At 38.8% G+C, this 24,729-nt stretch overlaps 1 protein-coding gene across 1 annotated transcript in view; it reads right to left on the bottom strand.

Annotated features, from left to right (window-relative positions):
* The window catches only part of itpr2 (inositol 1,4,5-trisphosphate receptor, type 2), a 70,972-nt gene that overhangs the window by 3,179 nt on the left and 43,064 nt on the right, over window positions 1-24,729 (bottom strand). The window contains exons 41-56 of the mRNA XM_041996252.1: window positions 24,292-24,545; window positions 23,982-24,182; window positions 22,976-23,086; window positions 22,544-22,639; window positions 22,345-22,464; window positions 20,988-21,104; window positions 20,718-20,910; window positions 20,446-20,571; window positions 17,773-17,948; window positions 17,511-17,675; window positions 17,218-17,401; window positions 15,938-16,021; window positions 15,074-15,195; window positions 14,760-14,925; window positions 14,509-14,669; window positions 2,585-2,746 (exon numbers count right to left, since the gene is read on the bottom strand). Coding sequence (XP_041852186.1) covers window positions 2,585-2,746; window positions 14,509-14,669; window positions 14,760-14,925; window positions 15,074-15,195; window positions 15,938-16,021; window positions 17,218-17,401; window positions 17,511-17,675; window positions 17,773-17,948; window positions 20,446-20,571; window positions 20,718-20,910; window positions 20,988-21,104; window positions 22,345-22,464; window positions 22,544-22,639; window positions 22,976-23,086; window positions 23,982-24,182; window positions 24,292-24,545 — 2,438 coding nt within the window. The remainder of the gene's footprint in view (window positions 1-2,584; window positions 2,747-14,508; window positions 14,670-14,759; window positions 14,926-15,073; window positions 15,196-15,937; window positions 16,022-17,217; window positions 17,402-17,510; window positions 17,676-17,772; window positions 17,949-20,445; window positions 20,572-20,717; window positions 20,911-20,987; window positions 21,105-22,344; window positions 22,465-22,543; window positions 22,640-22,975; window positions 23,087-23,981; window positions 24,183-24,291; window positions 24,546-24,729) is intronic.

Raw genomic sequence — 24,729 nt, 5'->3', positions numbered from 1 at the left:
GGCCGGAGCTTGGGGCCCTTTCAGTCTGCCTCTGATCCTTGGAGGAGATGCGGTTGCATTTCCATGACCATTCAGCACAACTCACCCCTAATGCTTAGTACACACACTTACATACACACCCACAACCCTACACACACCCACACACATATACTAATTGCTGTCTTGTTCATTGCTGTTCATGGTTTGGACAGTTTTTCTTGTCACAGGTGCCCCTATAGATCATCCGCTGTGTTCTCTTAGAAGCCTTTAGGATGTTTACTGTTTCTTTACAGATGTAGCAACTGTTTAGTTTCTCTGTTTAGCTTTGATAGCAGTTGTGGTTTGTTTTCTACCTTTTGTTTTGTTCTCCCTTGTTCTATCTTTTCTAATCCTATTTCTCCTCTATTTACCTTTTTCCTTCGGTTTTTTTCCGTCAAGCAGTTATAAGCAAAAACATATTTTAAAATGCTGGTCTTGCTGGGCATTGGGCTGAGTGGCGGGTTCCTGCCATCCCTAGCCCACTAGGGCCTTTGCCTCATGGCCAAGGACCGATCGGACTGGGTCCTTCCTCTGTCGCCCTCTGTGTGGATGCGTGGTTGTCTCTGTGGTGTCCTATGTCCTGGGGGTCCCCTGGTCTGCCTCTGATCTTTGCAGGGGTCCGGTCACATTTGCTTGATCACTGATCATGCCTGATACTTTGCCTTCCTCCACATTCACTAACCTGCATCTCTGTGTTGTTCTGTGGGTTTAATCATCAATAACGAGGGTTTCTCTTCATATTGCTGATGTTTGTTCTTGCGACTCATGATTTTTTTCCAGCTCGTCTGTCTTTTATTAGGTGCTCTTGATGATTGTCAGCTTTGTTTTTCTTGATGATGTTGCAGTGGTTTTCTGTTTCCTTCGAGGTGTAGCAGCTGGTTGTCTGGTTTTCCTGTTTAGATTGAACAGCTGATGCTGTTACTTTCTGTTTGGTATGTCCGTGTCTCCTTTTTCTTCTCTTCACTCTCTTTTTCTCTTCCGTTTACTCTCTCCTTTCTTTTTCCCCACACCTCTTGTCAGGTCCAGCATTGATATGTAGCGACAGACTAACTTAAAACTAAAGAATACTTAATTATCAAGAGGGGCCTTATATCCATAAAGCTCCTCTTTGCAAAGTGTATTTGTTTGGCACAACACAGCAGCCATTCTGCTTGCTATAATGCTGGACAGGACATATTGGGGGGAAAAAAAGACATTAATCAAGGTCAGTGACCATTTCATGATTTTCTGGATATAAATTACAAGATTTCAGGATTTCATTACAAGATTTGAGTGTGCAATCACTTTAAATATTGCAAAACATTATTCTTCAAAAGCTTTTGTGCAAGGGTTAAATTACTAAAAAAAAAAAAAAAAAAAACTCACCACTGTTGTATGCAAATAACTTTGCTCAGTACAGCTGTTATGACTGGAAAGTAAAATTTCCCTTGGAAACTTCATTAGAGGACACAGTCATGCGAGTGTGGATGTTTTTGTGTGCACTACTGTGACCTGCACATTGGAGGTTGTATAAGTGTGGGAAGGAAGTTTAATGGTTTTTAACAACCATCATATTTACAGTGGTTTCAGTGCTGATGTCATAAGTCCACTGGTTCAGTAAGCCATTAACCAAATCAAGCAGGCTGTGCAGAGCCCCAAAACTCACACAACCAAACAGCTGTACACATGCACACAACCTTAGCTGTGAATGTGTGAAGTGCTGAGGTCAACAGAGGGTGCAATAAGAGTTAGAAGCTCCAAGAGTGCTTTTCATTATTGCGGAAACATTTCCAATTTGACGAAAGACCTGCAAGTCTCCTCCTTCAGGACTGCACCCTGCTTACTGTAAACACACTCACCTCTTGTGACGTGTGCTCAGATGTCTGTTTGCAATAAAGGTAGAATAATATCCTTGCTAACCCCATGACTCTCTATTAGTCAGTACAGACTGCAGTTAACCTAGATTAGAATTAGTTTGTCTGCATTTGCCTCAAAATAAATTCAGAGCCAATATGTTGGTGTTTTTGCTCAAGGGTGCTTAAACAGTACACACATGGTAAGTGGCTCAAGGCAGCAGGGAGCCGTTACCAACTCTACTGCTTGACGAGGTCAGCAGAGGTTGTTGTTTTGTTTACTGGAGGGTGATCCACCCTCAGCAGGAGCTGTTTTCGCACATCTGGCAGAAGGGGAACAAGGACAGGCCTGTGACTGGAATCACATGCAGGGGAGGCAGGTGATGAGAGTGATCAGTCACACTGTAGGAGCAGAGCTAGTCATCCAAACAGCCAGAGGCGCACAGGCGGCTCTCAGTCGTGCTTACTGCTGATGTGATAGTCACCTGTCGTGATACATTCAGTAGCATTAAGGCTCTAATACAAATAAACTACAATACTGAGCACTGAAAAGAGATTTAAAACAATATGATGCAGCAGAAACTCCCCATTTACGTGACCTCTTCCTCTGCTGGCGTTTTTAGGTGAAAAAGCCTCGTGGTCAGGGAGCATGTGGAGTTCACTGGACCATTTTACTTTAGACCTGTCAGTTTAGAGTACCACAGCCTGAAGAACAACCTAAAGTAACAGTTTACCTGGTCTTTGAGCTCAGCCAGCTGGCTCGAGAGCTGAGCCACAAGAGTGACAGTGCTGTCCAGTTTTTCCTGCAGGGATCGCATCTCATTCTGCTCGCCGTCTCCCTCGCTGCTCACAAGGGACATGGCTCTCATACGAGGAAACCACTCCAAGTTCTTTTTCTGAAGAATATAAGGTGAGATGTGAGAGAGATGATGAGAAAAACAAAATGCGCAAAAAGCTAAACGACGCTGACTACATAGGAGAGAAAAAGCAATAACAGCACAGCATGTTGGCACAAACACTGATAAGATTAGCGTAGACACACAGGAAGCCTGACCTCAGGAGGATAGTTAACAGAGCTCCAGCGGTAAGTGGAGATGCGTGTGAAGGGTTAACTTTAATCATCTCATCAGAATGGAAGCTGCTCTCTGGTTTGTGCTTGACGGTGTAGATTTTTTTTAAGTAGATCTGTTGTCTCCTGGTTACTGCAGATAGCATTAATACACTAGATGAACAGTAACTGGCAGTTCAATTGTCACCCAACTCCATAAACACACTGTTGATGTGGAGATGAGTCACTGTCAATCAACAGCATGACTGGAAGTACAGTGTTACTTACAGATGTGGGCGTGCATGCGCACATGCAAAGTGTTTTGTTTACCATGTTTTCCAATGGTGCAGTGGACAGAGGTAACCATCTGCAGCCATGCTCAGGGAAAAACAGTTGTCAAAACAAACCTATAGAATTATGTAATGGGCTTAAGTGTATCTGTGTTTGTACATGCGTGGGTGTGTGTACTGTTGGCGAGCATCTGCATGGAAATGTATCTAACGTTGTTTGAGCAAGAGTGTGTTTTACAACATGCTTGCTTTTATGCAAAGCAAGATAGGTTTCACAGAGACACACTGTCATCAGCTGACCTTATGTAATATTCCTTTGCCAGTTCTTCTGATAAAAATCACTTACAAGGTGCTGAGAGTTGGATTTGACTGGCACCATGATAAGTCCAGCGGGAGGGGTGAGTGAGGTATTCTCCCACCTACTCTTATATAATAATAGACTGCAGGGATAGATAGACTGATAAAAGTGTGAGACACTGAAGATAAAAAATTGGGGAATTTATTCTGAGGATGGATGAGGATGTGAAATGTGTGGGTTATTTGTTTTTATTTGATTAATAAGTATATCACACTTTACAAAGTGAGACATGCATACCTGAAAGCTACAACTGAACTGCCCTCACTTGCTCTTCACACACTCTTCATAAAAGCAAACAAATACAACAAAGTTACTAAACCAAGTTAAAACAAAAACGTAACGACATAAAACCAAAAAATCTAAACAGCACTCAAACTGAACTCAGATTTAAAGCCAAGGTAAAAAAGTGATGTTTTTAAGATGGGATACGGAGGACTGTAAAGACTGAAGTGTGAATATTGAGTGGTAGATTGTTCCGGAGCCTAAGGTGCTGCCACTATTAAAAACAAAAATACCTTGGTTGAGCTAAGAACATCTGGCTGAATAATATCAAATGACGCTGATATTAGGCTGGTGGTTTTAATGTTGCAGGAAACCATTTTTTACTTAAATCAACAATTATTCAACAACAGTAACTCAGATCAGAAAATCAAGGAATTTTTTTCAGGTCTACTTCATCTCCTTATCTCAGTTTAAGATTTTAAGCTAATATTCCATTAATCTGGGCCTGTTTCTCCTTTTCCCTTTAATCTAAATGTAGTATTATAATATTTAACTAATATTTACGCTTCAAACTCAGCATTTAACTGAGGTTATAAATACAAAGCAGAGTAAGCAACCTTAAGACACAGGAAAGAGATGGAGAAAAACTAAACAATTCACATTTTGTTGTCACTAGAAAGCATTTAGTGAATGTGTACAGTCTAAGAATAGTTCAGATTTCCTTCAGCTGAATGTTTGATTAGGTTCAGTTCCATAATGCATTTGCAGCTGTCATGATATATTTAATCTTATTTCACAAGGATACAGAAATATTTTTTGAAGAGCATCTGCTAGCTGAAGACAGACCATCAAGGCCTCTGTTTATGTTGAAGGGTAGTCAGGATACCGCATTGTAGAGAGAGAGGACTACTGCAATCAATTAACGATCAAATAGGCAAATAAATCAAGAAAAATAAAGACAAATAAGTGTTTATTTATTGTGTAATTTTTTTTTCTACTACTCTCATTATCATTATGTATACTTTTTTTTTAAAAGTGCAGCTATCGGTCAGTTTGGCCACATCTCTGCCTTTATCTGAACCAAAACCCATGAGACTAAAATCCCTGCACACATGAAGCCCTCCCTCATTTAGTAGCGACTTGTTGGCATGAACATATTTTTACATATTTTTTAGAATTAATTATAGTTAAACTTTTATGTGATATCATGAGCCCTTTGGCAGTCTCCATATATAAAAAAATCCATTTACTATATATTTATCTCACTCAGAATCCTAAACAAAAAGTGATCCTTTACTTATATATTTGCTTTTATTTTTTTGGCTGTTTTCAACACTTTTGACTCCATTAATGACTAGAGGGGAAGCTATTAGACTGAGCTACTGTATGAATGGAGTCTTTCTATGAGACCCTCCCTGAAAATGTGGCACTAATTGGGGCCACTAGCATCTAAGGGACGATAAAAAAAAAGAAAAGAAAAAAGAATAGTTTCCTTTCTCACCATACAGAAAACAACAACAGCTCTGTAAGCTCAAAGACATCCCAGGAGCTGAGAACTATCGGATGCTTGTTTTAAGTCATCCATCACTGATGGATTATGATCTCCAAAGATGTGAATATCCTTTTTGACACTCACTCATGCTGGTTGAAGCATCATTGCCTAATTAAAGAGATAAGGTTAAACTGTGACTGTGCAGAATCTGAACTATCCCACCGATGTCTTGTTGCTTGTCATTAGACTGTACAGGCTTCCTGTGTGTGCTGTACAGTCTGAATAAGTTAGGCTTTAGTGTTACTTCATTTTAAACAAATCAGTGAGCATGAATTTACATACATTCTTACTCTTGTGCTTCATGGTCAAAGCTGTTGCAAGGCCAGAAATGTTTCAGCTTCTGTGCAACTTTGTTCTTTATATACCAGAGGTGGATCTACAGGGGGGGCAAGATGGGGCAACTGACCCCCCACTTTACCACCACAACCTCAGAGTGGAGCGACTGGGCCACCCAACTATTTCCCATTGAACACAAAGTTAAATTAAATGTGCAAAACAAGGAAATTTGGCTAAAGGTGACAGACGATTGCGGTTCAACACCTCTATTAATCGCTAGCAGATAGTGACTCACTCGCGTGTGATTTGTTGACGCATATTCTCCTAATTATTTCTGATTACAGTAAATACACAAGCAGTTTATGACACATTTAGATCTGAAAAACGTTTAGAGAGTCATTTCAGGGGCTGAAGTTTCAGTGACAGCTCTATGTGATCAATATCAGCAACGAGGCAGATCAATTACACCCTTACTGTCCGACTTGGGAAATGACAGGCTACAATGGGAAAAAGTAGTCTGAAAATAACTACTTGGATGGCTTCTGTGCATGTGATGAACAGTTTTTGGTTTCGTATTGTTACAGCCTTCTGATGATATTGTGTAATAACATTCAAACCTTGATGCTTGCAAATGACCACAGTGAAAAGAAAATTTAAATCAGTGAGGAATGAGAAGGAAAAAAAGAGGAAAGAATAGAGAGACCAGGAGCGATAAGTTTGTTGAAGAAGGTTACTGAGACCAACACATGAGGAAAAATAAGTGAAAATGAGGGAGAAGATGTCAGTGGGAGGCATGAGGAAAAGAATGTTTCAGATTCAGAAAGAGGGACAGAAGCAGACAGTGAAGAGGAGGCAGATGATGAAGGGGGATGATCCATTCTTTATTACAGCTGGATCACATAGTATGTTTTTATTCTCTGTATAAATTCCCGTACAGTGACATTAGATGTCACACAGTAAAAGAACATGTTTTTACTAACAGCCTACAGAAAGGTTATAAGATTAGATATGTAAAGCTTTACCAATGTAACTATTTTTATATAGTATAATATATACTATAATAGAGGAACACAAACTATTTGATAATTCTAATAGTCAATTTATATTAGTTTTTTAGATATATATCAAAATGCAAAAATGATGTGAGTACTCTAGTCGTCCTCAATATTGAGGACAGTCTACAAAAGCACAAGATTTGTATGTTTTTGGGAAGTTTTGCTGCACAACACAAGGATTGTCATTTTTAGCTCTTCTAAATGAGATGATATCCACCCTGTATTGCAATTTTCTAGATATATTTCCATGAACTGACCTAAAAACGTGATTTTAATGTGATGTGACCCCTAACACTTGGGCTTGGACAAGATATCGCTGCATCTAAATGTTTCCAGTAAAAGTTGATTAATACTGCACATCAGCACGGAGGAACGTCAGCCTTTTTTTGTGTGTAAAATAGCTGCAGCTTTGGGATGTTTGTGGGTTTACTAACATGAAATACTCACTTCAAGCCCTATAGCACACAAGTTCTATGTGATGAAGCTCAGGACTTCGAATTTACTATTCCAAAGCTTCAGTTTTAGATTCTGCATTTTTTTGTTTTTTAAGTAGAGCAACTTGTGTACTCAATTGTTCAATACACAGGTAGATATTTTACCATTTTCTTTAAAATTCATTATAATATTTGTTTGTGTTGTGTCAATAATGGCAAGCTGTCCTGGTTCAAAAACTTAAAAATGAGCCTAAACAGTGATACTACCATTACCACCTTTGGCAAGTGGGTAATATTTATCTTATCATTTAACCTAAACCAATCTATTTTGGTCCCATCTGTCCATTAAAAAACAAAAAAAAACTCAAGCAGCCTTGTGAGTTGTCCATGTGATCTTTAGCAAACTGCACACAGGCAGCATTAGTGGTTTTCTGTTTCCACTCATGCCACGGTGGTTTAGTGTTTTATAATGGAAGACTAATGAACTTTAAATTTAGCCAATGTCAGAGAAGCCTAGAACATGCTCATGGTCTATTAATGACCTCACACTGTTTCACACACTATATTATACACTATATTGGATTAATATTTGTTGGTCAACCAGTGATGGGAAGGGTAACAAGAACTTTTAAAGTTCATGTTTCGTTATGTTGTTGTTGAGCATCAACAACTCTTTTCTGAGGTCCTCAAATCTACGTTTGTTTGTGCCATAATACATTTCCACCAGCCCGTTATAAAAAAAGGCACATGCTCATGTGATCGTCATCCCATTGACTAAAAATATCCAAACAATTTCACTTTTCCACTTACTGTCAGTTCTAGAGGTACACATGGCATTATCACTTGCAGATATATAATCCAGATTATTTATCCCAATAAATAAATAAATTACTCTTAGCAGTAAACAGCATTTTCTTCCCCCTTTTAAAGGTTAAGAGAAAACAGACTTTACAAACTGTACTTCTGCATATAACTAAAACCAGAAATGTCTGATAACGCAAAGTGAGAACTATCTCAGAAGTAAACCATAAGCCAGATACTGCAGTCTCATATAGTCAAAAAAGGAAGGATGTTGTTTATAATACAGATATTGTCTACAATCAAGCTTAGTCTGAATATGTATTTTATTCAAAACAAGCTTTAAATATAAACATAGAAGCTGGTTGACATAACCAAAGTATTTCTGTCCTCACACATTGTCAACATCAACATCATTACAAAACTCTATACATTATACATTATAGTTGAACAGCTGCTTACAAATCCTCATTAAACCCTGTCAAACAATGCAAATTTCTGTTGTATGAATGAATTACTGACCTAGTTCGGCACTAAATAGATTTCTCAACATCTGTAAGGATTTTCGTGCTTTTGTCACCTTATAGGAACATTCTTAATTTGTCTTAATCTTCACCTTCATACCTCAGATTGTTTTAGACACCTTCAAAACCGCATTATCCTTTCATTTTGGAAAGAATAATCTATTAATTTATTACATATCAACATGCATTATTTACTGACCATGTCTGTCTGCACTTTGATCAGGAAGTCAAGCGGCGATCAGACTGCTGAATGATGCTGCAGCGCAACACTTGTAATCCACAGCCAGAGCAGATACAAGGACATGGCACACAAAGTTTACCAGTTTTCTAAAGAGCTGCAGCGCAACACTTGTAATCCACAGCCAGAGCTGCAGCTCTTTAGAAAACTATAATAAATATAAAAGAAATAAAGTAAGTGACCTTTGTTCTCACTTTACATCACAATAACAAGACCATTATGCACTTCTCCTCCTGCTGTTGCTTTTATAATGGACAGTGTGTGACATGTGTGTTGTATGTTTAATGGAGGGTTCACAATGTGACAGAGTGTGTGTCTGTGTGTGAGAGAGACAGGGAAAGAGAAAGAAAGGGACAGGAGAGCACGTGCCAAGCAAGGCTGAGCTATTAGCAGGCCACTTGAGATGGGTTATGTAACAGCGTTGTGGCTGCTGCAGTACCTGCTAGGCCTGTAGTCGCTGTCATAATTTTACACACAAACACCCGAACACTGACACACATTCACATGTACAGCACACCAGCAGAACAGACACTCAGTGTAACATGAGCCGACTCCCTTGCTTGGCACCACATCACTTTATCCTACCAAGCAGAGGCAATCATTATGAGTCAGAAGCTGTGTGTTTGTGTGTCTCTGTGTGTGCCTCCATGTGTGTCTGAGTGAGTGTGAGTTTGAGGTCATGAAGTTTCTACTCCTTTTCCAACATGGAGAAAATGTTTCACATCGCATAGTAGCAGTAGCACTTTAGGCTAGGTGAAGCCCCCAAACTAAAACTATGCCAATCTAAGCATTAAGTCAAAGATCACTTTGGGCTGTGGTGTGGAGAAGGGGGGAAAAAAAAAAAAAAAAAAAAAAGCAGGCTGCTGCAGAGACCAGCATCATGAGTACTTACTACTTTCCAATGCTGCTCCTATACAGTAATTCTCTCACACAAAGAATGGCCTGCGACTGTTCATGTGAGCAAGTTAAGATTTAATGATGCAATGAGATTAAGCCAGAAGTCGCACATAAAAAAAACAAATGTTTCAATTGGCACAGCCTAAGAGACTGAAGAGACTGCCCCAGGAACCATGCCCTGCCATCATTTTTTAAAGGCTGTATGTCATATCTGTATATCATATTATCATTTTTAACCACATTTAATATATATATTCAGGAGAAACTAAAAAAAATTGAATATAGCGCAAAACTTAATTTCAGTAATTCAGCTTAGAAAGGTAAACTAATATATAAACTCATTACATGCAAAGTGAGATATTTCAAGCAATAATTTGTTATAATTTTGATGATTATGGCTTACAGCTCATGAAGACCCAAAAATTTAAAATCTCAGAAAATTAGAATAGTGTGAAAGGTTCATTGTTGTAGCCTCTAAGTGCTGCACTCTAATCAGCTAATTAATCCAAAACACTCCTGAGCATTTAAATGGCCTCTCATTCTACTTCAGTAGAATTCACAATCATGGGGAATTTGCTGACCTGACAGTTGTGCAGAAAACCATCATTGACACCCTCCACAAGGAGGGAAAGCCTCAAAAGGTAATTGCAAAAGAAGGTGGATGCTCTCAAAGTGCTGTGTCAAAGCACATAAACAAAAAGTTGAGTGGAAGAAAAAAGTGTGGAAGAAAAAGGTGGAACAACCAGCAGGGATGACTGCAGCCTGGAGAGGATTGTCAGGAAAAGGCCATTCAGAAATGTGGTAGAGCTTCACAAGGAGTGGACTGAGGCTGGAGTCAGTGCTTAGAGAGCCACCACACAGACGGATCCTAGACCTGGACTTCACATGTTGTATTCCTCTTGTCAAGCCGGTCCTGAACAAAACACATCAGAAGCGTCTCACCTGGGCTAAAGAAAAAATGAACAGGTCTGCTGAGCAGTGGTCCAGAGTGCTTTTTTCTGATGAGGCAAATTTCGCATCTCATTTGGAAATCAAGATCCCAGAGTCTGGAGGAAGAATGGAGAGGCAACAATCCAAGACACTTAAAGTGCAGCGTGACGTTTTCACAGTCCGTGTTGATCTGGGAGCCATGCCATCTACTGGTGTTGGTCCACTGTGCTTTATTAAGTCCAGAGTCAATGCAGCCGTCTACCAGGAGATTTTCGAGCACTTCATGCTTCCTTCAGCAGAAAATCTTTTCTCAGATGCTGCCTTTATTTTCCAGCATGACTTGGCATCTGCCCACACTGCCAAAAGAACCAAAACCTGGTTCAATGACCAAGGGATCACTGTGTTTGATTGGCCAGCATCTCTCCTGACCTGAACCCCATAGAAAATCGACATGACATGAATCGACAAAATAGACATGTGGAGAAGAGTTGAAGGCCTCTATTGATGCATCCTGGTCTTCCATTACACCCCAGCAGGGCCACAGGCTGATAACATCCATGCCACGCCGCACTAAGGCAGTAATTCATGCAGAAGGGCTCAAACCAGGTAACGAGTTCATATGGATGACTGTACTCTTCAGATGATCTACATTTCTGTATTAAATTTTTTTTTCATGTTATTTTTGGGTTTTCATAATCATCAAAATGATAAATCAATGATTGAAATATCTCACTTTGCATGTATAAGTCTGTTTAATATATTAGTTTACTCTTTCAAGTTGAATTACTGAAATAAATTAAGTTTTGTGCGATATTTTAATTTTTTTGAATTTCACCTTCTTTAGCTTTTATTTTTATTTTTTTATTTTTCTTGTTACATTGTAACTGCTACAAGAGATGCTGCCAAATGGAATTTTGTTGTATTCTTGTACAATGACAATAAAGCTTATATTCTATTCTAAGACATAGACTTTTACTCTTAAGCAGAGAGCCCTTCATTTTTAATATATGGAGCTCAAACGTGGCCAAAAAAACAAACACAAACATGTTTTAACACATGACTCTGGACTAGATGAAATGTTGCTTGTTAAGTCATCTTGTGTAAACATTTTAGTTGATATGAAGAGAATAAATAAGAGTGAATACATGTTTGTTGTGTCAAGTTGCTGTTATGTTGTCACTGATCATGGTACAAAATCAGTAAAAGCAATGGACAGCCCCTAATGGTTAATAACAAAAAAGTTCAAATGGTTGTTAGATATTTTTTTAGTTTTTAATGTGCAACTAGGAAAATGAATTGTTCCAGATATCTCCTAGTGGAGGCATGGCCCAGCCGTCCATTCTGACTGATGAGAATACAGATTATTACCTAATGCTAAGTAGTAACTGCCAGGGTAGTTAACACTAAGAAGCTAACCATACCATACCAGCAAGTTGTAGAGACACAGCTGTAAACAGTTTCACATCTGGCTGCATGTCAGGTTCAACGTGCAATCACATTTAATGAGGAAAGCTCTGTGTCCTTCGATTCAACACCATCACACTCGATCATAATGCAGCGTTCATGCATCATTATCTTGCAAACTTCTTACACGAGTAATAACATATTTACATTTTAGAAAGAGAATTAAAATACTTAAACCATTAGAAGTAATGACTATGACACATTTAGTTCCCACAGTGCTGAACAAACACTGATAAAAGCTCTAAATGGACTCATGGCAATATTTTTTTTTACCCCTTATAAGCAGTCTATCTCAGTCAAATACACACAAGCCGGTATAATCCAAAGTAATCAATGCTTCATGAAAAAATACCATTGTGTATTTGGCTATAAGTTTAGCTTTAGTTTTTACGTAAGATGCTACGTAAGAAAGTTTGTGCCTGAAAGAAGTGCAAAGCCTCCTCGCGTGCACAAGATCACAGCAAAAAACTACTTGGCTCTGCTGACCTCATATTTACTCATGCACACAAACTCACTAAAACATATAAATGATCTGTTGTAAGCAACTGAATTCCATCTCTTGCGTTCAGTACAACAAAACATCCAAATGTAAAAGTTTTTTCTTGCAGTTGCCACAGTTTGTTTCACCCAAAATGAGACGGGCAATAAAGTCTTTACAGTGTCATACACTGATGAATCACAGAGTTTTAGTCCCTTAGATTCTAACTTGGACTGGTTATCAGCACTTTGAACAGTCCAGTTTTATCAACAAGCTGTGGTCACATGACCTATCTGTGACAAGCACCAGATAATATTTACATTCAGTTACTCTGTAAACACAACTTATGACTCGAAGCAGCACACACCTTTTCCCATTTTACTCATATCTGCAAACTACTTTCGGTAAATTTGTATCTGTGTATTTTTAGTTAGGTTTTTTTTCTTTTTAGTTTGGGTGTGGCTCAAATGGGGAAAAGGAAAACAAACAAACTGTTCTCATGCATCAAAGCATTATTGATAGCCTAGGCACTGTTAATAATTCATAGACAAAATTACTAAACAAAGCAGATAAGATTAGTGTTATACATTCACAATACGAAAAAAAAACTTTTATTAAGGAATGTTGACCTTAACAGGGTATACGGGTTAAATGCAGAGATGATGATCACCTCTCACACATGGATTTATTGTACAGGGATATTGTGAAAGGAAAGAATGATTTCCTAAACCTCTCTTTGTGACAGTGAAGCTGCAACAGAGAAAGAGCTCCGCTGTCCCTGCAGTACACTGTGCAGTGGATATGAGGAATTGTCTATGAAGGAGACCTCCTGTCTCTGACTGTCTCCAGTGTCTCCAGGTGGTGTCAAATGATCTTGCCAGCCTTATGGATCAGTTTATTGATCCTGCTGGCATCTGTGGAGCTGATGCTGCTCCCTGAGCACACCACAGCATACATGATTGCACTGGCCACCTGTAAGAACATCTCAGCAGTTTGCTGCTGACAATAAAGGCTCTGAACTTTCTCAGTAAGTAGCCTCTGTTCATTTGATGATCCTCCAGTCCAGTCTGCAGTCCAAGGGCACACCCAAGTATTTGTAGCTGTCCACAAACTCAACCTCCTCCTCCAGGATTCTGATTCTTTATGAAAAACTATAATGTGATAAAACACACAGGAATACCATGAACAAATAAACACTATTTGTTCATTTCCTGTGTGTGTTTTATAAACGTGCAGCACGAGTTGGTGGTAAAATAAATTCCTGACTCATCATTACCTCATCACCCAGGAAAACATGGGCCCAGCATCAGAAAACAAACCTGTTGGAAGAGCTGCTGATGCATATTAATTTAGTGTCTGTCACCTGTTTGTTATGTAAATTGTTCATTATAATGCCACCATTCTTATGCCTATCACGGTCCAGTATTAATCACAAAATGGGCCATTGTGCTGCCAGGCTTCATTTGAATCCATTAACCTAACAGACACACCTAGTTGCCCTTACATCCTTCAACTTCTTGTCTATGTCAGCACAACAACTCAGTGCATTGATGATAATAGTGCTGGACTGGGTTTAATTATTATTTAGCCACGGTCTGTCTTAGCAGGTTAGGAGCGCAGCATAGTGAATGCTACCTGAGTACAGAGGCCTGTCTCTCTCCAACAGTGAGGGGGAAGAAGGATAAATTGGGATGCCTGGCACAAGCCTGGAGGCTCAGTCTTGTTTTTCAGTCGCTCCACTGCTGTGAAGGATGATGCCTCTGTAGCACACTGTGCTAATATGCTAACTAAGGAAGGCGGTGCAACGTTAAGACTTTAACGCTAGGACATCTATATGCTCATTTTCTACATCTGGTGCAGCGTGGCAACAAAATATTAATCAGGGGGTGAAATGACTACATTTGCTAATATATTCTTGGAACCTTTGTGAGTCAAAAACATAGTGCAGTGTAGCCTAATGTTTCTAAATGATCATAGTTTTATGAATGAGCTTAATGCTTGTGCATTGCAATCATCCAGATGCATCAAATTGCATTGAAAAAAATGTAAATAGAGTGACAATTTCTGTGTAGCATATATATGAAGGGTACTGACTTTGATCATCTGGGCCACGTAGCTCTCAGGGCCGGTGTACTCCGTCGGGTCCTTCACCCTCACCAGAACCAGGAAGTACAGGTAATGCCACATGTTGTGCTCAGATTTTATATGCTCTTCAAAGGACACTGTTTTGTTGTCAAATTTGTCCCTTTGCAACCCTGCAAAGACATCAACTATTTTATGAGAATTCTTCGAAAACATGCCGTTTTGTCCTTCACTCAGAGCAGTTTCCACATAGTTGTACACACCACAGATGAAGCAGGTGGTTTTGAGAATCTCCTCCTTCTTCTGTTTCTCGCTCCTCAAGTCAGCAAATGTGTCAATGATCACACCAAAGATGAGATTGAGAACAATGATGATGACGATGAAGTAGAACAGAAGGTCGTAAACCACCCGAGCTGCAAAGAGAGGCTCCTGGATGGTTTGGCCACAAGTGGAATATGGAGAGTTGTACATCAGTTTAACTTCACTCTCAAAGTTTATCCAAAACTTTAACCTATTTCAGTCAACACAATTGAGATTAAGGACCATTTAATTTTTTTAAATTTTGAGTTGGTCTGACCTCTTTGGAAGGTCTCCTGAGAATATCTCCCACCCCTCCTCCATTACGCAGTCCCTGGTTCAACACAGTGACTATACACATTAGCAAAGTGTCACACACCCGCTCAATTCGATCATCTTCATCTGCAAGAAAACACACAAAACAACACATGAAGGGCAGAAGCATGAAGCCTTCAAGAAAGTGCACTTCGTTCTGCTTTATTTTTATCTCATTTTCATATTATCTAATTAGATCTTCATATTATCAGTCTGAATTTTAATTGAGTTCAAATAAACTAAATTTACTGACAGAATGACTAACAAATGTCAATATCAAGTAGTCTAACAAAATAAAAACATCCTGCTGATTCTGATAAGTGACTCATGATTTTAAAAAAAATCAAATCCCACAAACATAAGAATAAATAAAAAGAAAAGATGATGCTACGTAATCTCCTTTGCTATTTATATAATACGTGAAATGCAAGAATACTGTAAATGATAAAGCCATTTACAGCATGACTGCTGAAGAATAATAATAAAAAAAAAAATAGAGGTGGTGAAGGATGTGGATGAGATCACGTGTGTGCCCCTACAGAGCAGGTGATCCATGGATCCAGGAGTGTGAGTCACCCCCTCTGCCTCATCAAGTTTCTTTGTGTACACGCCTCAATGTGAGTGCATGACTGTGCGTGCGTGAGCATTCCTGAGTGTTTGTGTAAGTAACCTTTCAGGGAGTTGCTGCTGTCGGAAAGGTCACATAAACACCCACAACTCCGGTCAAACCAAAAAAAATAGATAAGTAAAAAAAAATGTCCTTAAACTCATGGCCTTCAATAGCCCATGACTGTCAAAATAAGTGGGATATTTTAATGGTAAAACTTACCAGGTGACACGGAAGGTGACAAAGGACAGCTTTCTTTCAAACATGTCTCTGCAGCACCACCATTACTTAATAAATCCCTTTCTCCTACAAAAGAAAAAATGAAGGCAACTTATTTTTAATGGTTAAAGTTAACTGCAATGAGTTTTCAATTGTGTTCTTGCTTTAAAACTTCTTACAACTAATTCTGATCAGTGTGAGAAAAAATTACTGTTTAAAAAAGAAAAAGATATATTGAGACATTATGTAAACTGAGGCAGCAGCTGCTGAGTGGGCGGTGAAGTGTTACTGGAAAAAAAAAAACCTGAACAAATCATTTGCACATGGGCAAAGCCCCACGTACCGGAGGAGCTACACTGCTCAGGTCTGATCAGCTCAGGCGGACTGGCTGAAGGAGGACTACACACCTCGACCACGGTAACAACAGAAGGGACATTTTCTCTGACAGTCACAGAGGGACAAATCGAAAAAATTACAGGAGGAAGAAGGAAAAAAAAAAAAAAAAGAGGTTTAACAGGGGGTATGGGGAGGAGCTTTAAGGTTGCAGTCTCAGGGTGGACAGGGTTCTCCTCAGTTTCATGAAGCTTTGGCTGTTCGTCAGCTCAGCCCTCAGATAACATACAGACAGGCATGAGCCCAGCTAGTTACATAACCTACCACTGCTCTGCTGTGCTCTATTCAGCAAAACACAGGATGGCTCGGCCACCAGGTTATGCAACAGGTGCACATGTGCAAGCAGGATGTCTTCCTGATCGTCAGCACCGGAGCTCATTAACACACCCACACTCTCCAGTGTTATCAAAACATGTGTCTGGGGATGGATGCATAGTGTACTGTAAATGTTTTACATTACGGTGTATATACATTCAGTAATTCATACAAATACTGTATGACAATTTAAATAACTGAACTATGAAATAATTCATTTAAACTACCATGTCAACCTTTGAGGTTACATGTACTTCTTGTGAATGTTTTCTAGAAACCAAAAATGACCCTTTCACAGGTTCAGATGCACATGATTTATGTAAATTAACAATAAAAAAAGCAGTTTTTTTTTTTGTTGGTGTTTCACATCTTGTCACCTTCTGTTTCTAATGTTCCAATTTAGTTCATTTTGTTTTGAAAGCACCCCTCCCAAAAGGGCCACATCTGCTCTGACTGATCAGCTTACTGGTCAAAAAATTGCAGCCACTCATTTTTTGTCCATACACCAGACAGACACTAATGAGGTATGCTGTGTGATGATATCAAGTACAGAAACCTAAGCCAGATGTTCGGACCTGGTGTGAGGAGAGGGTCCACTTCCATGCGGAAGTCATCCTTGAGAAAGAGGAAGCCAATGATGGAGAAAAAGTAGACAAGAAAGATGGCAAGAAGAGCTGTCAAAATGATGGAGCGGCCATTTCTCGTCACACTCTTGATCACGTTCAGCAGCGTCTCTTCTCGGAAAACGAGGTCAATCAACTGTGAAGGGAGATCAACATCAGTTAGTACAAGATGATTGTGTAGAACACAAATTTTTTTGAGAGCTGTTTCACAACTAATTAGTCACAATGAAAAGAGGTTTTCTTACCAAAATGCTGTAGAAGAACTCATGAACAAAAAGGCCCAAAACACAAATGATGGCGTAACCCAGATGGCATATAAAGAGCGCATCCATCAGAACTTCTTTGTAGCCTCGAGTGAAAGTTCCCTGGTTGCCCACAAAACTTACAAGAAAGACCAACTTGTTGAATAGCTGAAAATGAGGGAAAAATATGCAAAGACCAAGATCTTAAGAATAAAGTTTTGATGTATGAGTAGGCAGATGGACATCCCTCAAAACACGTACTTACATTGACAGCACCAAGCAACAAAAGAGCAGGTGCAAGGCCCATAGTGTAGATGGCACGCAAAATGAGGAAGACTAGGAATAACTGGATGCCTCGTGATTTGGACAGTATAGGAAGCAAGCTGGTGGAGACCCCCAACGCCACCCACAATGAGATGTTCCAGAATGGAGACAAGGTGCCTGGGTAAAAGAACAAAGTATGGGTTGAGGCCAAGCACAACAACACTGAAATGTGACAACTCTAATAAATTATTCACCTGAGGTAAGAGCTTAACCTCACACACGCCGTCAAAGGCAACACTTAAAAATGTCAAACAATGCTCTGCAGGGATGTTTTTGCTCAAAACGTCCATCTCTTCTCTACCTTGCAGAGTGAACTCTAAAGCTGGAGGTTTTACAGTAAACTGAGAAGAGTAGTTGTCAAAAATACTTCAACATGTAATACTTTAACTGCACCAGAAAATGCAGTACTGCCGCATGCAGTACATGATCACATACTTTGATTCTTCAACAACTGAAATAGCAACATACCAACATGACAATGTGCTAACATTTTTCTTTAATCAAACTTTATTTATCAAGCAATTTTCATAAGAGCAGCACAAAATGCTTTACAAGATAAGAACTGTTTAAATAATAAAAACACAAGCACACCCAAAGTTTATCATAAATCAAAGCACACACACCTATTCATATTCTCTCGCACACAAACAGACATGGACTCCCACCCCTTGACAATAAATAAACTGTCTCTTTACTAAAAAATAACAATATAAACAAACATATGTCTTGACACCAGGTGGAGAAAGTATATCCTAGAAGTTCATCCACACCCAGAGCCAACCCAACCCACGATCACAAAGGCCGTCACCATGGGAATGACCAGGGTCAGGGCAGACCAAGCCCACCCAACAGCTATAAGGCTGCAGTGCAGGGTCCCAACAAGTACAATCCCCACGGCAACGACCACGCGGCCAGAGCATGCATAGCTCCCAATGCTGAGAACCCCTATGAGGAAAACACTGGAGTGCTCAAGTCAATCTAAAATTTTAACAATAAATAAGACTAATAAAAGCAGAATTAAAATACATAAATAAATACAAAGTTTAATAACTAAGTAAAAGGTAACAGATTAATTTGAAAGTGAAAATATGAAGTAAAAATGAGTTATGAGCTACGCTAAAAAGGTCTGTAACACAAATGATTGATGTTGTTACAAATAAATTTCTCTGTTAATCTTCCACTAGAGACACATTGCACTTGCAGGTTTTTTCTCTTAACCTGTCCGATAAGGTCTCACGGTGAACTTGCATGGAGCTGTAAGTAATATGAAGCCCACAATCTCTACATTTGAATAAAGACGATTAAAGTCCAAGTTGCCCCACATCAAATGTGATCATAAAGTCTCTTCTGTTGTGGACCTGACATGTTACTAAAATTACTGATACCCCGAAGTTACAGAAAAAAAATGCTAACACTTTCTTTAAAATATGCATACATATTTTCATAGAAGAACTTTAACAAAACCAAATGAAAACTTTATCTACTTATTCCTACTTCAACAAGAATGCTTCAAGTGACAATTCTGAAATTAGTCACAGCATGCCTAATTTGACCTTATCTCAGGTCATGGCTGATTTATTCCAACAAAATTCTGCATCCTTATTTAAGTGGACCTAGTTAGCTACACACTGTACAAGTCTACACCATCATGAGGAAAAAAAAAAAAAAACCAAAGGTATGTCAAGCCTTAAGAGAATTACAATCCTTGCAAACACATCTCAGTCAGAATCATGTGAACAGCAATTGATAATCAATAAAAAAAAACACTTAACACCACAAAAAGGCAAAGATATTTTTATTTTTATTTACTGAATTCCAAAACAATCTGAAGTTAAAACTCACTTTTGGACAACAATAATTTCAGTGTGTTGACAGTAAATTTGGAATTATTCAGTGGAAAGGCAGAGAATTAATTTTAGCTAGCAGCAATAATAATAATAAGGCTGCAGTGAACACACAGAGCAGAATATTAACAACCCTTTGATTAGTTTTAAAATCTTTTTTTTAATGTTTGACCAAAAACAAGTTGATGTTGAAGTTAGTTGACCTGCAGCCTCAGCTCAAGGCTTTAAGGAGTTATAATTGTAGTCTAAGATTGGTGTGGATGCTGAACAAGTGGACATAATTTATTTGTTCTGTTTATGTTGGCTGTTAAGCTGGGTTGCAGGAACAGTCAGCACTTCTGCAGCAAGTAAAACCTACCCAGTAAATATCATTATTTATGTAAACATTAGTTTTACAATTGCATATTGTTTACTATAAAAACCAGTAATAAATAAGTTTGCATTCAAATTAAAGAGAAAGGGTTATATTAATCTGAAATGTCTATTTTGGTGAGTTGAACAGACTTTTTTCAGCGCCAGGAGCTGCTCTCTGTGATCTACCTTACTACACATACAATGCAGAGCGAGCCCTCTTTGTCATCGGTTTGCACAAGGTAATGTTGAACACATCGTAGAAGAAACAACTTTAGCTAACTAATAAAAATTTCCAATTTACTGGAAAACAAGCTACTGTAAGACCGCAAATAAATTCTCTGGACTATTTGTCACACTGAAAATGTTTGACACCATGTCAAGGTAAAATAAAAAAATGATAATGCAGAAATGCTTACCCTCATCTCCATCGTCACCAAAGGGGTAGAATACAGCCACTGCAAGGTTGAGCAGGCATGCCAGATAGAAGGAGATGCTCCCCCAGAGAGAGATGTGGCGCGAGACCCAGAACAGAGCCTTATTTTCTGAGCAAAAAACAAACCAAAACAGAATCTTAGTTTATCATGGAAAAAGAACCAGACACTCTTAAACAGTATTAACGATTCACTATTATCCAATCTTCTACTACTGTCGTCATTAACGTCACTGGATCCAGAATGTAAAAACTTACTGCGAATCTTCTTCTGCCAGCTCATCTCACTGTAGAGGTTCTCAAACTGCTGGAAGAAATCGTTCACCTTGCTGCCTTGGTCGTCTCTCTCAGTGGTGGTGAACACACGCACCTTGGACTCCTCGGTGAGGTACTCACAGATGTTTGGAACTGGAAACACTATCTGCTCCATAGTGCGGTCATGACGCACAATCTGAAGAGAGGGAATTTATTTGTTTAAAAGGTTTTCGAGCTGCTGGGATAAACGGAAATGAGGAAAATGGTGTTAACCTCTATTTGTGCAGTGTGCTTGGCATAGAAATGAAGAGCGTCATCCTTCTCGCTATCCAGACCCGACCCCAACCCCGGCCTAAAGCTCTGCTGCAAGATCTTGTTGTGTCTGGCCAGCTAAAAATCAGAACGACAACAGTTTGTTCACTTCAGCTTGTTGACGCAACAATTTCATTTATTTTTTTTTATAAAGGAGAAAAGGCTTGTTTTACTCCAAGAGCACACTGCATTACATTAGTACAGATATTTACACTGCAAATTTATATCGCCATGCTGCATTTAAAAAACACAAAAAAAACACCATGATCCATAAGTGTGTTTTTACTCAGATTGTCATTCGAAAATAGTGAAGAAAAAATAAATATTATTAATAAGTATTAGCATAAAACTTTCTCTTGTTCTCACATTGATATGATCTAAGATAATGCAATCGTTTTTTTTTTTCCAAAGCAAAAATAACATTTCTCAATTTTAACATTTGATACTGATCATTCTATAGCAATCAATCATAATAATTTATCGTAGATTTCTTTTGTAATTAATGTAGGATTTCTTGCTCAAAGTGAAAAAAAAATAAGTTTGCTTTACTAGTAAGAACAAATTGCCTCCAAAATGATCAGAGACATTCTCTAGTGTGGTTTCAAAATTATTAAGTACCTTCATTTTTACATGGAAACAAGATTTTGCTATATTTTTATTTAAATCAAAGCTTTTAGAGACAGGGCTCAAAGTTCACCATTAGTTGTGAAACGGAAATAAACTATAATAAATCATCTGTGACAATAGACAGATATTAAAGTTGTAATTTTCATGGAGAGAGCTCCTTTTATAAATTTATTTTTAAATTCTTATTATCATGATCATTATTTTAAACATGTAAATAAAAAAAAGATAGCATGAATGGCTGCCAGTGAAATATGTTCTCTTGTTTTATTATTTAATTTTAAGATTTGGATAATGCCAGATAAAAATCTTCAAAAAGACACTTAAAAAGCTTTTTTTCTTTTTATGGCTGAAAGAAAAGTCAGGACAAAAAAAAAGGGGGGGTGGCCCTTCCTCGTCATGGTGAAACTAGTCTGTTGGGAGAACAAAAATACCCTGTCTGACACTCTGCTGCAAAGAGGCAGAAGTGAAAACACGCTAGACTTGGCCTGCCCTTTCCAACTTACATAAAGTCATGTCACATCACGAAAACTAATTTTAGAAAACTGTCAGAGCGGCTCATTCACAGAGGAGCAGTCTTCCATCATTTAATACTCCTGCAGTGAATGGCCCAGAGGTCAGAGGAGGGTCAGACAGAGGAAATCTACTACTGTCTGAGTCACAGACAAATGCAAGCTCAGGCTTTTTTCTTAACCTGGTGAGCCAAGATGTAAATGTTGTGTCCAACATCTCTAGGTTTGATTAGGTCTCCACTGCTGTCTTCATTTTCTTCACTCTCCAGACCCTGGGTGTAGGCTTCCTTCATTACATCCACCTAAAGCAAACAAGTCAGATATGAACTGACAGTATCTAGAGTTTAATCTGTGTTAATACATAGAAACACACACACTGACCAGCTCAGTGGGTCTCATCTTGTCGAGAATCTTCTCTGCATTCTCACTGTCATGGCGGCTTTCCATGATAGCCAACAGGAGCTTGGAAGCATTGTTCTACAAAAGAAAAACAGCTCCACCCGTAAACGTCTACATTTTGATCAATAAACTACAGACCTAAGTGATACAGGAATCAACTACTCAATTGAAACATGTTGTAATTTGGTTCATGTGCTACGAAGTGAAAACCTCTTCAAACAAGAGGGTGAATAAATGGCTCCATTATTAAATGTAAATTCAAAGATAGGCATAAAATTGAATCAAGCTCTCTTATTCCGAGTCCAAAGTGCTACAGATGATGAACAGTACACAGCAAATTCTAAGTACTGCAACAATGATGGCTGAGTCATAGCGAGAGACCTCTCACAGATCTCAGAGACACCTGCTGCTCACCTTAAGCTCCAGCACCAGGTCCAGTCGATGCTTCCCCAGGGGGTTGATGGGGTTGACAATCAGGGCAATGATAATGTCAATGCCATTTGACTCATGCTTGGCTATACAAGTCTGAAAGACCAAGAAGGATACACAGCAGTTAGTGGTGAGCACAAGATACAAGCACAGTAGATTCAAAGTGGAAATGGCAAACCTGTGAACGATTGTATTAAACTATTGATTGTTATTAGTGTACACTTGCTTTGCATAATTAAAATTGGTGCAAAAGATGCCTTTACTAAATGCTGTATAATTCTATTTACAAGGAAATTTGGAAGCTGTGTAAAATGACTCACATCAATATTTGACAGAATAAAGTGTAAAATGTAATGGACAACAAAGTAAAGGCAACAAAAGCCTGAAAAAGAAACAAACAAGAGGCATTTTATAATTGATAAAAATAAAACCTAACCCTACTGTTGGCTCAAAATACTTATATATTTGTATTGCTGCATTCACAAGTACAAGTTTAATCTCTACCAAAAACAAAACAAAAAAAACCCCCAAAAAAACAAAAAACAAATCAAATACAAACAAGATCAAGAAAACTCAGACACCTTCTCTGTGTATGACCTCATATGAGTTAAACTGAGGAGATCAGGATAAACTTTTACAATTCTTTTGGGAAATCCTGAAAAACAGTATCCGCCAGGGAAACAATGGAGAGGCTTATTTTCAGCACACAATTCAAACACAGGCAACTATGGTGGTACATTAATACTTATGGCATGGGTGATGTGCACATTTGTAAAGGCATTAACTAATGCTGAACGATGTGCACAGATTTCTTAGCTACATGTGCTGCTAGATGGCATCTCAGCAAGGCAAGGCCTTGCTTATTTCAGCAAGGCAACAACAAGTTGTTCTGTTAATATTACTATACAAGTTCTGGCAAAAAGGACCAAAATAAGTCTTCTGATATGGGGTATTACCTTGTTCTAACTCAACTAACCCATCACTTCCCTACCTGGTTTTCATGGCAGGGTCCCTGGCAGTACTCTGTGATGGTCTCCAGGGTTTGGCGCACCAGATCCACATTACTCTCATTTATATAAAGTCCTAACAGCCCAAGGCCTCCAGTTGTGCTTCCACAAATGCAGTCCAGGAACTGAAGAGTCTCACACACCAGATTGTAATTAGTCTTGTTGTTCTGATTGCGCAGAAAGTTCTGGAGTCAGGCCAAAATAAATAAAAAAAAAAAAAAAAAGGTTAATCAGCAGCCAATTAGCCATTGCAACAGTACTTGGCTTCAGATAGCTCTTTAAGAGTTCCAGTACCTGCAGGCCTAAATTGTGGTTTTCACAAAGCAGCTGTAGGTATCGTAGGATTGGTTTCATGATGGTGATTGCTGGGCTCATCTGAGTTTCCTCTAAGACCTCCTCTGCCCCAGTTATCTCACTGGACTGGCTGAGGCCTTCGAGGTCAGGGTCCAGCTCCTTTCTAAAGGCACAGAAGGCCTTAGAAGTCACTGAGGAAGCCTCCTTTAGCTGCCCTCGCATGTCCTCTCGCATGTGAAGCCCTGAGTCTTTCCCTAGAAAGCAGCATACAGAAGATTATTCAACATTTAATTATTGGCCCAACCAATTACATTTAGGAACAAATGAGTCTTCAGATAGAGGTGATCAGGTTAACCTAACATAGGCAAAAATATATTATTTTGAAAGTATTGGTCAGTGGCAAAGAATAAAAGATTACTAAATGACATTCAGACAAAC

The sequence above is a fragment of the Melanotaenia boesemani genome, chromosome 10 (assembly GCF_017639745.1).
Source record: "Melanotaenia boesemani isolate fMelBoe1 chromosome 10, fMelBoe1.pri, whole genome shotgun sequence".
NCBI classification, from domain to species: Eukaryota; Metazoa; Chordata; class Actinopteri; order Atheriniformes; family Melanotaeniidae; genus Melanotaenia; species Melanotaenia boesemani.
The sequence above is the reverse complement of the archived record's forward strand: the minus strand, read 5'-3'. Positions and strand labels throughout refer to the sequence as shown.